We start from the raw sequence: 14958 nt of genomic DNA, 5'->3' as shown, positions 1-14958 counted from the left end.
TCCTCCTCTTCGGCCCCAACTTTCACACCTCAGAAATATTTTTCTAGCACATGTCTTTGATCTGTGGAAAGATTCTCTTGTAAAGTGTCCATTCTACCCCCGTCCTGCCTTGAAATGAAGGCCAAGGCTTGTTAAAGGAGGAAGAAGTCCCAGTCTTATATACTCAGCAATACGGTAACTGGCAACTCTCCCAGGTTTGGACACCTAAGGTTTCTGCCAACTGTGGCTGGGCCGGTTCCAGCTCTTCCTTTCTCACTGCCCTATCCTTTCTCCTTTGGCATCCAAGAGTTTCTTCCTCCCCTTCCCCCAACTTCCCACCCACTCCTAGACCTGATCACCTAGCCCTGGAGACAAAATTGAATCCTTCCTCCCAATAAAAGCAGCCTGAATAATAATTAATAATTATGGTATTTCTTCAGTGCTTACTATGTGCCAGGCAGGCACTTTTCTAAGCGCTGGGGTGGATACAAGCAAAATCTGCCTCCAGACCTCTCCAGCCAGCACTCAACATCACCCAAATCGAAAGCCATCAGATTCCAACTGAAAAGTCACCCCAAACTGACAGTTAAACAGCAACTGAAATGGTCTGGAGGGAAAGCGGGGGTGAGGGGCTGCAATTCCCAGTGTACCCATCCAGTTGGTCATCCAAGTGGAGAGAGAGGAGATGGGCCCTGTCCAGGTTCAGAAGTGGGTGGCGGGGAATGGGTAGCTACTTACAGGGGCTGACAGTGCGACGGCAGCACCCAGCTCAGCGCCAGCAGGGCTCCCAGCCAGGGAGCCACTCCCCTCATGATGCCAGGGGAGGGAAGGAAAGAGCAGTGGGCTCAGGGCTGGGTGGACTTTTATGGCAGGGCTCTGGGCCCCCCGCTACTCCCTCCTTGGGGGCATGGTTAATCAGTAATGGGGAGGAGTTTGGTGCTGCAGAGATTTCTCAACCCGGGAAAGAGCAAAACTCCCTTTCGGTCCATTTCCCAAATCCCTGGCAGGCCATTGAGGAAGAATTTGTTTTTCTCTTTTTTGTTTAACTTCATTCCTCTCTGAGGTCAGAGGCAGGATCAGGCCCCTCAGGAACAGGGAGGTCACAGAAACTGGTCCAGGAGGGTGGAGGGAAAGTGGGGCAGTGTGTGCTGAGGCCCCCTAAAATCCTATTCTGTGTCACCCTGACTTGTTCCCTTTATTCATCCCCCCTCCAGGCCCCAAAGCACTTAGGTACATAGCTGTAATTTCTTTGTTTAATATTAATGTCTGTCTCTCCCTCTAGATGGTAAGCTCATTGTGGGCAGAAAATGTATCTGTTTTTTGGTATGCTGTACTCTCCCAAGCGCATAGTACAGTGCTCTGCACGCAGTAAGCACTCAATAAATACGATTGACTGACTGCTCTTTCACATGCTCAGACACACCCAAGGGGCAGAGGGCTCAGGCTCTTGGGTCCTGTCTAATTTTCATCTGAAGTGGGGGTGTGGGGGAATGGCTTCTAGAGCAAAGTCTCAGGGAAGGGGGTTCTTTGGGTGGGGATGCAGCTTTCAGGCCTCAGTTTCCAGGCTGCTGAAAAGCCTTGTGGCCTAGTGGAGAGAGCCTGGGCATCAGAGGGCCAGAGTTCTCATCCTGGCTCTGTCATTTCTGTGACCTTGGGCAAGTCACTCTAACTTCACTGAAGTGTTTAGTTCTGTACACAGTAAGTGCTCAGTAAATAAGTGCTTAGTACAGTGCTCTGCACACAGTAAGCGCTTAATAAATACGATTGAATGAATGAATGAATAAATAATATTGACTGATTTTCTGAGCCTCAGTTTCCTCATCTGTAACATGAGGATTCAAAACCTGTTCTCCTTCCTACTTAGTCTGTGAGCCTCATGTGGTACAGGGACTGCATCCAGCCTGGTGAACTTCACAAAAACCACAGTGATGATGATGATGGAGATTATTATTATTAGTAGTAGTTTCAAGTAGTAGTACTAGTAATAGTAGTAGTAGTTTCCCCTTCAGTGGGCTGGCTTGGCCTTGGGTGGTGGATGTGACACCTGAGCTCTTTTGTCACAAAATTCCATAATCCCTATCTAGTCCACTCCATTGCCTCCCTGCTGGACAAGGGTACTATTTGGTGCTGGCAGAGCCCCTTGGGAATAATAATAATAGTATTTGTGAAGCACTTATTATGTGTCAGGCACTCTACTAAGCAATGGGGTTCACAATCTAAGGGGGAGAGAGGACAGGCAATGAGTCCCCTTTTTACAGATGAGGAAACTGAGGCTCCGAGAAGTGAAATGACTTGTCCAAGGCCACCCAGCAGACAAGTGGCAGAGCCAAGATTAGAATTCAGGTCCTCTGACTGCCAGGCCCGGGCTCTTTCCATCAGGCCACACTGCTTCCCCCTTGACCTCTCACCAGAGAACTGCTAAAATAGCTTGTCAGAGTTGGGGGAACCACCCTCTTCCTCCTTTGCTCCCCAGGGCCTGCTGCCCACTCCAAAGGAGACATACTGGAGGGGAGGGAGCGAGGAGAGGGGGCAGGGCACAGCATGGCAACTACCCAGGGCACAAATCTGTGGGTGGGGGAAGGGGAAGCAAAAAAGTGGCAGCTTCCAGCAATCTGACATTTCCCAGCCCTGGGGCATTGAGGAACAAGGGGAGGGGAGGAAGAAGAAAGGGTTCAAAACCAGAACTACCTGCTGTTCTAACGGGCCATTCTAACGGGCCCCGCCCCGGGGCCAGCCTGGGACCAGGTCAGACTGGCCCAGAGCATCCTGGGCTGCATCCAGGGAGGGGGTAGTTCGAGGAGCAGAACTACTTGCACGGCAGCCAGTTCTGCCCTTTCACTTCCTCTTCTCCCTTCTCCCTTGCCATAAAGTGCCAGCTTGTCTGGGGTTGCAAAGTTGCTTGTGCTGGCCTTGAAAACGGGCTCAGGCAGGGGCTGAGCTGCTGGCCAATGGGCACGGTACCCAGATGGCCATTTGCCTGCTCTTCACTTCAGGCCCAATTCAAATCATTCATTCAATCATATTTATTAAGCACTTACTGTGTGCAGAGCAAATCAGATCAAAACTCCCGAACTCGACTTCGAGCCTTCCTACCAACTGCCCTCAACTCCTCCGATTGCCCTCCGGGTGCCCTCCCGCTCACTATCTCTGGCACTCTCTTCTCCTCTTCTCCCTGCCCAGAATGTCCTCTCACCTCTTCTTCACCAAACCACGTCTTACCTGCCTTCACAACTTGGCTACAGACCCACCTCCTCCATGTAGCATTCCTGGATTAGCCCAACCGACTGAGCACTGAATCAAACTAGTTCTAGACTGTGAGCTCGTTGTGGGCAGGTAACGTGTCTGTTGTTGTACTGTACTCTCCTAAGTGCTTAGTACAGTGCTTTGCACACAGTAAGTGCTCAATAAATACGATTGATTGAATGAATGCATGAATAGCCTCCCCCAAGCCAGTGCTGGCAGAAGGCTGGAACTGGCTGCAACTCAGCTCCGGTAAAATCAATCGATCACTCGTATTTATTGAGCACTCACAGCACGCAGAGCACTGTCCTAAGCACTTGGGAGAGTATTATGTAACAGAGTTGGTAGACACATTCCCTGTCCACAAGGAGCTTACAGTCTAGAGGGAGAGAAAGGCTTTAAAATAAATTACAGACATGTACTTAAGTGCTGTGGGGCTGAGGGGGGGATGAATAAAGGGTACGAAGCAGCATGGCCTAATGGATAGGACAAGGGTCTGGGTTTTAATCCCAGCTCTGCTACTTGTCTGCTGTGTGTCCTCAGGCAAGTCACTTAACTTCTCTGAGCCTTAGCTACCTCATCTGTAAAATGAGGATTAAGACTGCGAGCCTTATGTGGGACAGGGACTGTGTCCAACCTGATTAACTTGTATCTACCCCAGTGCTTAGTACAGAGTCTGGCGCATAGTAAGTGCTTAACAAATACCATTAAAAAATAAATGAATAAAGGGTGTAAATCCAAGTGCACAGGCAATGCAAAAGGGAGAGGGAGGAGGGGAAATGAGAGCTCAGTCGGAGAAGGCCTCTTGGAGGAAATGTGATTTTAACAAGACTTTGAAGGTGGGGAGAGCGATTGTCTGTCATATATGAAGGGGGAGGGAGTCCCAGGCCAAAAGCAGGGCGTGGGTGAGGGTTTGGCAGTGAGATAGATGAGACCGAGGTATATTGAGTAAATTGCTGTTAGAGGAGCCAAGTGAGTGTGTTGGGCTGTAGTCCTGGAACAGGTGTTTGGTGGAGGGGGGTGGGGGGTGGGGGGCATGGGAAGGGGATAGGGGAGGGATGATGGTGGCAGGGGGCAGCCCCAGTCCTTGCTATCTGCTGTCTGGTTGGTCACCGACTGTCACCACTCCTCCTCTCCCAAGGCCCTGAGCTACCTGGCTGGCTGGCCCCTCCTCTCAGCCACCTGAAAGGCTACTTGCTTCTGGGACTGCCGGGCCAGGGTGAGGGGATGGCGGGCGATGTTTCATTTGAAATTTTTTTGACTTGTAGCACTGCCCCTGGCTCTTGTTATTCCTCTGTAAGTTCTGTTTCCGAGCTTCTGTAACAAAGTTCATCTATTTATATGTTCCAGTTCTGTGGGATTCCTGCATCCCCCATTAGACTGTAAGCTCTTGGCAGGTGGCAAGATTATCTTATTTTTTCTTTTGTAATTCCCCACCCTGTGCCCAGCACGGTGCTCTGCAATCAATCGTATTTATTGAGCACTTACTATGTGCAGAGCACTGTACTAATCAATCATATTTATTGAGTACTTATTGTGTGCAGAGCTCTGTACTAAGCACTTGGGAGAGTACAATATAACAGAGTCAGTAGACAGGTGCCCTGCCCACCAGTCTAGCGGGGGAGACAGACATGAAGGGCAATGCAGATGGGAGAGGGAGTAGGGGAAATGAGGGCTCAGTTGAGGAAGGCATCTTGGAGCAGATGTGATTTTAATAAGGCTTTGAGGATGGGGAGACTGATGGTCTTTTGGATATGAAGGGGGAGGGAGCTCCAGGCTAGAGGCAGGACAAGGGCAAAGGGTTGGCAGCAAAATAGATGAGATCAAGGTACAGTGAGTAGGTTGGCACTAGAGGAGGAAAATGAGTATGCTGGGTTGTAGTAGGAACCCAGAACTGGGTTGAGTTCTTTCAAGTCAACGGTAAGAAGTTTCTGTTTGGTGTGGAGGTGGGCAACCACTGGAAGTTCTTGTGGAGTGGGGAAACATGGACTGAAATGGTTTTGTAGAAAAATGATATGAGCAGCAGAGTGAGTACAGACTGAAGTGGGGAGAGGCAGGAAGCAGGGAGGTCAGTGAGGAGACCAATACAGTAATCAAGAGAAGCCCTGTGGCTTAGTGGGTAGAGCATGGATCTGGGAATTAGAAGGACCTGGGTTCAAATTCTGATTCTGCCACTTGTCTGCTGTGTGACCTTGGGCAAGTCACTTCACTTTCCTGTGTCTTAGTTACCTCATTTGTAAAAAATGGGGACTAAGACTGTGAGCTCCATGTGGGACTGTCCGACCCAATTTCCATGTATCCACTCCAGTGCTTGGTTCATAGTAAGTGCTTAACAAATGCCATTTTAAAAAAAGGTGGGATAGGATAAGTGCTTGGTTTAATGTGGTAGCAGTTTGGATAGAGAGGAAAGGGCAGGTTTTAGCGATGTTGTGAAGACTGAACCTAAGCACCCGGGAGAGTACAAGAGTTGATAGATATGTTCCCTGCCCACAAGAAGCTTACAGTCTAGAGGGGGAGACATAATAATAATAATGGCATTTGTTGAGTGCTTACTATGTGCAAAGCATTGTTCTAAGTGCTGGGTGGATACAAGGTGATCAGGTTGTCCCACGGGGGGGCTCACAGTCTTAATCCCCATTTTACAGATGAGGTAACTGAGGCTCAGAGAAGAGAAGTGACTTGCCCAAAGTCACACAGCTGACAAGTGACGGAACAGGGATTAGAACACATGACCTCTGGCTCCCAAGCCTGTGCTCTTTCCACTGAGCCACGCTGCTTCTCTATATAATAATGTTGGTATTTGTTAAGCGCTTACTACGTGCCAAGCACTGTTCTAAGCTCTGGTGATCAAGGTTGTCCCATGTGGGGTTCACAGTCTTAATCCCCATTTTACAGATGAGGGAACTGAGGCCCAGAGAAGTGAAGTAACTTGCCCAAAGGCACACAGCTGATGAGTGGCAGAGCTGGGATGAGAACCCATGACCTCTGACTCCAAGCCCGTGCTCTTTCCACTGAGCCACGCTGCTTCTCTATGTATATAAGTACTGTGGAGGATGGGGTGACTATTAAATGCTTAAAGAGTACAGATCCAAGTGCATAGGTGATGTAGAAGGGAGAGAGAGTAAAGGAAAAGAGGGCTCAATTGGGGTAGGTCTCTTGGAGGAGGTGCGCTTTTCATAAGACTTTGAAGGTGAGGAGAGTGATGGTCTGTCAGATATGTAGGGGGAGGGAGTTCCAGGCCAGAGACAGGATGTGGGTGAGGGGTTGGAGGCGAGATAGACAAGATTGAAGTACAGTAGGTTGGTTGATAATAAAGAATTGGACTGAGAAGCCCGGGTTATATTAGAAGAGTAGTAAGGTGTGGTAAGAGGGAGCAAGGTGAATTGAGTGCTTTAAGCCGTTGGTAAGGAGTTTCTGTTCAATGTGGAGTGGATGGAAGGTCTTGAGGAGGGGTGCTCCATTCAGACTATTGAACAGATGAATGAAATAGACAGTGATCCTTGTGCTACCCTTTCCTCACAGGGCTTCCTTCCTCCTCCATTGCCTTCCTAAGTCTAGTCTGGAAAAGTACCTGATTGAAGTCTCTCTCAGTGTGTCCAGCCTGGATAGAAGGGGAATGGGGACAGTATGGAGATTGGATTACCTCTGCAGGAGTGACAGTGGGCAGGGAGCAGTGGAGTTAGAGCTGAGGACTGACATGGCCGCATCAGAACAAACCAGGATGCCAAGAAGGCCTGGGGGGATAAGGAGGGTAGGAGTGAAGCTGGAGGAGGAGTATTATCTTACTAAGAGTTCCCAGGGGAAACTAAGGCACATAGAGGCCTTAGTCACTAACTCACTGAGCAGAGTAGGAGATAGAAACCAGATTCCCGAGGCTCAGTGCTCTCTCCAATGGACCAAATTCCACCTTCTCCACTCTCGGCCTCATTCTGTCCAGGAACTCTACCTGGCTGCTCCCAGTTAAGGGTTAACGGGAATGAATGCTGAGCTGATTTCCCGTCAACAGGGTTCTTTCTTGGCAACCGGGAAGATGGGGGAGTTACATTTGGTCAAACCGGCTCCCCGGACACAGAGGTGGGATTGCAAAATATTGACTTTGCCAGAGATTGGGAGCTGCTAACTGGGCTGGATCAAGGAGACTGAAAAACCCTACAGGAGTGGAGGTGGGGCCCCAAGACCTGGGCAAGGAGGGACCTGGTTGAGGGGAGACATTCTGAGATCCCCTGCCTCATGAAATCCATTGTCTCTTTCCTGCTGCCAAGTTTTTGTCCCCTCTCCCCACCCCCTTGACCCTCATCAATCAGTCAATCAATGGCGTTATCACTTTTCCTTCCCTTAACAAGGTTATGGTCTAAAGGGAGAGACAGACATTAATGTAAGTAAATAGTTTTTATGGTATTTAAGTGCTTACTATGTGCCAGGCACTGGGGTAAATACAAATTAATGAGATTGGACACAGTCTACGTCCCAAATGAGGCGCTCAGTCTTAATCCCCATTTTACATTTGAGGGAACTGAGGCACAAAGAAGTGAAGTGACTTGCCCAAGGTCACAAAGCAAAGTGGTGGAGCCAGGATTAACACCCAGCTCCTCTGACTCTTGGGCCCGTGCTCTTTCCCCTAGGCCACACTTTTTCTCAATTACAGATATGTACAACATGCATGCAACAGCATCTCTGCCCCTGTCCACCTTGTCTCTTCCCTTCCTCAAATTGAAGCTTTAGCTCTTCCAGGATGTTTTCCCAGAATAACCCCACCTGCAAACACAATCCCTAGCCCACCCCTCCCCTATCAATTAATCAATTGAGCCCTTACTGTGTGCAGAGCACTGTACTAAATGCTTAAGGGAGTACAATACAACCGAGTTGGTAGACACAGTCTTTGCCCACAAGGAACTAACAATCTAGTAGGGGAGGCAGACACTGAAGTAAAATAATAATAATAATAATAATAATAATAATAATAATAGCATTTATTAAGCGCTTACTATGTGCAACGCACTGTTCTAAGCGCTGGGGAGGTTACAAGGTGATCGGGTTGTCCCACGGGGGGCTCCCAGTCTTCATCCCCATTTTACAGATGAGGGAAGTGAGGCCCAGAGAAGTTAAGTGACTTGACCAAAGTCACACAGCTGACAAATGGCGGAGCCGGGATTTGAACCCATGACCTCAGACTCCAAAGACCGGGCTCTTTCCACTGGAAGTGGCAGAATGTAATAATAATAATAATAATGGCATTTGTTAAGCACTTACTATGTACAAGGCACTGTTCTAAGCACTGGGGGGGGATACAAGGTGATCAGGTTGTCCCACGTGGGGCTCACAGTCGTAATCCCCATTTTACAGATGAGGTAACTGAGGCTCAGAGAAGTGAAGTGACTTGCCCAAGGTCACACAACCAAGTGGTGGAGCCAGAATTAACACCCAACTCCTCTGACTCCCGGGCCCATCCTCTTTCCACTAGGCCACACTTTTTCTCAAGTACAGATTGAGACATGTGGCAGAGCCGGGATTCAAGCCCATGACCTCTGACTCCAAAGCCCGTGCTCTTTCCACTGAGCCACGCTATGGACATAAATGTTGAGGGTGTGGGTTGGAGTGAGTATCAAAGTGCTTAGAAGGAACAATCCCAAGTGCTTTGATCTCATCTCTCTTGCCATCAACCCCTTGCTTCCACCCTCTCTCTGGCCTGGAACTCCCTCTCTCCTTCACATTCAACAGACCTAGAGCAACGCTCTTCCCATCTTCAAAGCCGTACTAAAATCATATCTCCCCTAGGCAGCATTCTGACTAATCTCTCATTTCCCTCACCCTCTTTTCCCTCCCTACTACATCACCTATGCGTGTGAGTCCGAACCTTTCAAGTACTTAGGTATTCATCTCCCTCCCAATGCCCACAGCACTTCTGTACAGATCCTTATACTCAGTTGCTTCTCTTACCTATAATTTATTTTCATGTCTGCCTCTCCTGCTAGACTGTAAATTCCTTTTTTTTAATGGTATTTGTTAAGAGCTTACCATGTGCCAGAGAAGCAGCGTGGCTCAATGGAAAGAGCCCGGTCTTGGGAGTCAGAGGTCATGGGTCCTAATCCCGGCTCTGCCACTTGTCAGCTGTGTGACTTTGGGCAAGTCACTTCACTTCTCTGGGCCTCAGTTCCCTCATCTGTAAAATGGGGATTAAGACTGTGAGCCCCACGTGGGACAACCTGATTACCTTGTATCCTCCCCAGTGCTTAGAACAGTGCTTTGCACATAGTAAGCACTTAACAAATACCATTATTATTATTATTATTACTGCACTAAGTGTAGGGGTAAATACAAGCTAATCAGGCTGGACGAAGTCCATGTCCTACATAGGGCTCACAGTCTTAATTCCCACAAAGGGATCTCCACACCACAGAGGCACAAAGAAATTAAGTGACTTGCCCAAGGTCCTACAGTAGGCAAATGGTGTAGCCAGGATTAGAACTCAGATCCTTCTGACTTCTGGGCCCATGCTCTATCTACTAGGCCACACTGTTTCTAGAGGGGGTAAATGTGATCCTTGAGGGGAAGGATCACATTTACCAATTCTGTTGCATTGTATCCTCCTGCTTGTTTAGTACCGTGCTCTGCAAATGCAAGCACTCAATAAATTCAACAACGACAATAATAATTTTGGTATCTATTAAGCACTTAGTCTGAGCCAAGCACAATACCAAGCTCTTGAGTAGATACTAGTTAATTAGGTCAGATGTAATAATAATAATAATAATAATAATAATTATGGTATTTGTCAAGCACTTACTATGTGCCAAGCACTGTTCTAAGCACTGTGATAGAATCCCTGTCCCACACGGGGCTTACAGTCTAAGTAAGAGGGAGAACAGGTATTGAATGCCCATTTTGCAGATGAGGGAACAGAGAAGTGAAGTGACTTGCCCCAGGTCACGCTACAGACAAGTGGTGGAGTCGAGATTAGAACCCAGGTCCTTCTGATTCCCAGGCTTGTGCTCTGGCCACTAGTCTATGCTGCTTCTAATGGGCACTTAAATTACAGAAAGGAGAAAAAGAACAGAAAGATGGATGAGCCCCCCAACATGGGCCCTGGTTATCCTGTATCTGCCCCAGCGCTTACTACAGTGTTTGATGCTTAGTAAGAGAAGCAGCATGGCTCAGTGGAAAGAGCACGGGCTTTGGAGTCAGAGGTAATGGGTTCAAATCCCTGCTCCGCCAATTGTCAGCTGTGTGACTTTGGTCAAGTCACTTAACTTCTCTGTGCCTCAGTTACCTCATCTGTAAAACGGGGATTAAGACTGTGAGCCCCCCGTGGGACAACCTGATCACCTTGTAACCTCCCCGGCACTTAGAACAGTGCTTTGCATATAGTAAGAGCTTAATAAATGCTATTATTATTATTATTATTATTATTATTATTAAATGCCACAATTATTATTAGATTGTGAGGTCCTTGAAGCCAGGAATCTTATCTTCAAACTCTACTGTACTCTCCCAAGTACTTAGTACAATGCTCTGCACAGAGTAAAGGAGGCAAAAAGAGAAACAGTGCCAGGCACTGCAATCATTAAACATAACCACACCATAAGCCTCCTCCTTCCTCTCCCCCTCCTCCCCCTCCCCATCCCCCCCGCCTTACCTCCTTCCCTTCCCCACACCACCTGTTTATATGTATATATGTTTGTACGTATTTATTACTCTATTTATTTATTTATTTGTACATATTCTATTTATTTTGTTAATACGTTTTGTTTTGTTGTCTGTCTCCCCCTTCTAGACTGTGAGCCAGCTGTTGGGTAGGGACCATCTCTATATGTTGCCAACTTGTACTTCCCAAGTGTTTAGTACAGTGCTCTGCACACAGTAAGCACTCAATAAATACGATTGAATGAATGAATGAATAAGGGACATCCCTTTTTGCAGACACAATGGGGCTGGGGCCATGGGTCCCACATTGGCCTTTTCAGCCAACCATAATAATAACTGTGGTATTTGTTAATTTCTTACTATGTGCCGAGCACTGTACTAGGTGGGACTCACAGTCTAAGTAGGAGGGAAAACGGGTTTTGAATCCCCACTTTGCAGATGACGGAACTGAGGCACAGAGAGTTTAAGTGATTTGCCCAAGGTCACACAGCAAGGGAAGGGGCAGAACCAGGATTAGAACCAGGTCCTCTAACTCCCAGGCCAGTGGTCTTTCCACCAAGCCATGCTGCTACGCATGCACTCAGAGGTGAAGTTCACCCTCAGTGGTGACTTCCTCAAATAAGGACAACTATGCGAATTACAGATGCTCAATAAATATCATTGATTGATTCAATGAATGGTATTTATTGAGCACTTACTGTGTGCAGAGCACTGTACTAGGTGTTTGGGAGAGTACCAAATAACAGAGTTTGTAGACACGTTCCCTGCCCACACAAGCTTACAATCTAGAGGGGAAGACAGACAAAATAAATTACAGATAGGGGAAATACTAGAGTATAAGGAATTGTGCATAAGTGTTGTGGGGCTGGGGAGAGTATCAAAATACTTAAGGGATATACGCCCAAATGCGTAAGTGATGTAAAATGGAGGATGGGTAGGGGAAATAAGGGCTTAGTCAGGAAAGGCCTCTTAATCAATCAATCAATCAATCAATCGTATTTATTGAGCGCTTACTATGTGCAGAGCACTGTACTAAGCGCTTGGGAAGTACAAATTGGCATCACATAGAGACAGTCCCTACCCAACAGTGGGCTCACAGTCTAAAAGGGGGAGACAGAGAACAGAACCAAACATACCAACAAAATAAAATAAGTAGGATAGAAATGTACAAGTAAAATAAATAAATAAATAGATAAATAGAGTAATAAATATGTACAACCATATATACATATATACAGGTGCTGTGGGGAAGGGAAGGAGGTAAGACGGGAGGATGGAGAGGGGGACGAGGGGGAGGAGGAGGAGATGTGTGGCTCAACGGAAAGAGCACGGGCTTGGAAGTCAGAGGTCATAGGTTCAAATCCCGGCTCCGCCAATTGTCAGCTGTGTGACTTTGGGCAAGTCACTTCACTTCTCTGTGCCTCAGTTCCCTCATCTGTAAAATGGGGATTAAGACTGAGCCCCACGTGGGACAACCTGATCACCTTGTATCCTCCCCAGAGCTTAAAACAGTGCTTTTCACATAGTAAGAACTTAACAAATGCCATCATTATTATTATTTTAGGAGAGGTTTGAAGATAGGGAAAGTGGTGGATTGTTGGTTATGGATTGTTGGATATCCAGGCCCAAGGGAGGGTGTGGGCAAGGGCTTGGTGGCAAAATAGACGAGATCAAGATACAGTGTATAGGTAGCATTGGAAGAGAGAAGACTCCAACTCTCCATGAAGCAATCCCTCAGTGATCTATATTGAGCACTTACAATGTGCAGAGCACTGTCCTAAATGCTTGGGAGAGGACAATAGAGTTGGCAGACAGGACTCCTGCCCTCAAGGAGCTTACAGTCTAGTGTGGAAGGAGCTCACTTGCAGTCTTTTATGTATTCAGTTGCCAGACCTAGGCAAACCACCCACACCACATCTGACTCCTAGAGCATCTTCATCAGAGATACATGATACATGATCTCTGTATACATGATACATGTATACATGTCATTCTTAACATCAAATGGATCACAGACTATGTGGAACTGAAAGCAGTCAATTAACCAGCATGAGAGCAGTGCTTTCCTCAGCTCTGCTTCAATAAAATGTGAAGAGAATGAATGACAGCAGGGTGCTCCAGCAGAAGTGGGGCGAGTGCAAACAAGAAGGGCAGAAGAAAAACATTGAAGATACAATGGAGTAGAGCCTTAATTGACTTGGCACAGCAGTGGACTGCTGGGAGAACAGGGCAGACAGACCAGCCTGGTACGCAGCAGTCAGGAAAGGAGTTTTCCTGGAGCAGAGCCCGTCTTTGCTGCATAAGCCTCCTCATTGACCTTCCTGCTTCCTGTCTTTCCCCTCTCCAGTTCTTACTTCACTCTGCTGCTCAGCTCATTTTTCTAAAAAATATGTTCAGTACACTCCTCAAGAACCTCCAGCGTTGCCCACCCACCTCTGCAACAAACAGAAACTCCTTACCATCGGCCATAAAGCACTCAATCACTTTGCTTATACTATACTACCTCCTATACTACCTATATTACCTCCCTGATTTCCTACTACAAACCAGCAAGCTCACTTTGCTCCAACACCAACCTACTCACTCGAGTTCACCTATCTTGCAGCTTTCTCGTCCGTGTCCCACAACTCCCTCCCTCTTCATATCTGACAGACCATCACTTCCCCCACCTTCAAAGCTTTATTAAAAAATCACATTTCCTTCAAGAGGCCTTCCATCACTTGCTCCAGAGACTCTGTGTTCCTCTCCTGGGTGCTTGTGACGTGTCTGATTCAGTGTCCAAACTGCAGAACTCAGAGGAGGGAGGTTCAGTGCTGAAAGTTTGTAATTGGAAAGAAAAGTGTCCGGTACTCTATCAGAACCAGGCAGGGGACAGATCGGCTGAAAACTGGACCATCCCTGTTGATCCCACATCCATCTTTTCAGTCACACCTTCATCCACAGATTCAGTTCATCATCTTTAGCATCAAATGACTGATCATATCTATCGAGCACTTATTGTGTGCAAAGCACTGTACTAAATGCTTGGGAGAGTACAATATAACAGAGTTGATAGACATGCTCCCTGCCCACGACGAGTGCTATGTCTAATACAAAACAGACCAAGGGTACAAAGGAGATATACAACAAAATTCTACTGTAAAACAAACCTTGGTCAGCCACCTCTGCCCCTGCAGCCCCCACTCCCCACCTCCATGCAATTACATCCTTGCCCAAATAGGTAATTGTCATCAATCCCCTTTGCCTTTGGAGCTCAGCCTGGGGTGACAAGGTAGATCACCTTTCCCCCAGCAGGAGGGCCAGAAGGGACAGGGCCAGTCCCAACCCCAGGGCCAACATCAACACTGAGAAAATGTCCAGTTCCCCGTGGATCAGAAACCTCTGCTGGGATTGGAATCCAGAAGGAAACGTTTAAGTCCTGCTTAGACTGAGCCTCTTGTGGGACAGGGACTGTGTCCAACTTAATTCATTTGTATCTACCCCAGCGCTTAGAACAGTGTTTGACACATGATAAGCATTTAACAAATGCCAAATTTTAAAAAAGTGCCTAGGGTTGTTTAGTTCATAGAAAAGGATCCTGCTTGGAGAGAGAAGACTCAAGGCCTGGTTTTTAAGCTCCTGAAAACCTCCAGTATTGCAGCAGGACTGAAGCCAACTCCCACACTAGTGAAGGGACATCCGTGCCCCAGGAAAGAGGGAGGAAGGTCTCAGAGGTATTTCATTCATTCATTCAGTTGTATTTCTTTGCCACGCAGGCCATCTCAGAGGCAGGGGGCTAGACTAAATGACCTCTGGTGGGCCGGGCCAAGTGGAGCTGCTCAAATTTTATGGTCTGGCCTTCCAGGGTGAATGAAAAAAGATAGAACTCCTTTCCCGTCAGGGTGAATGGGGGAAAGGCTGAGAGATCATGACCCCTTGGCCCTAGCACCCACGCCAGGCCCCAAGTAAACACACCATGGACTCTGGACAGGAGTGGGGAAACCTGCAGTTTGTCAGAGCTTGGAGAAACCCAACTGGGAATTTTTCCAGTCGATCCTAACAGGGCTGAGGAGATAACTGTGCATTTCCCATGAAATATGTTAATCAATACCTGTCCTG

At 47.5% G+C, this 14958-nt stretch overlaps 1 protein-coding gene across 1 annotated transcript in view; it reads right to left on the bottom strand.

The window, feature by feature from the left end:
• The window catches only part of LOC119950400 (complement C3-like), a 28833-nt gene extending 28011 nt beyond the window's left edge, over positions 1-822 (bottom strand). The window contains exon 1 of the mRNA XM_038772759.1: positions 718-822. Within this exon, the coding sequence (XP_038628687.1) occupies positions 718-791 (74 nt within the window). The 5' untranslated portion in view covers positions 792-822. The remainder of the gene's footprint in view (positions 1-717) is intronic.
• Between the last annotated feature and the right edge of the window lie 14136 nt (positions 823-14958).

Source organism: Tachyglossus aculeatus, chromosome X1, assembly GCF_015852505.1.
Source record: "Tachyglossus aculeatus isolate mTacAcu1 chromosome X1, mTacAcu1.pri, whole genome shotgun sequence".
NCBI lineage: Eukaryota > Metazoa > Chordata > Mammalia > Monotremata > Tachyglossidae > Tachyglossus > Tachyglossus aculeatus.
Note: the sequence above shows the minus strand (reverse complement) of the source record. Positions and strands in the feature narration are given on the sequence as shown.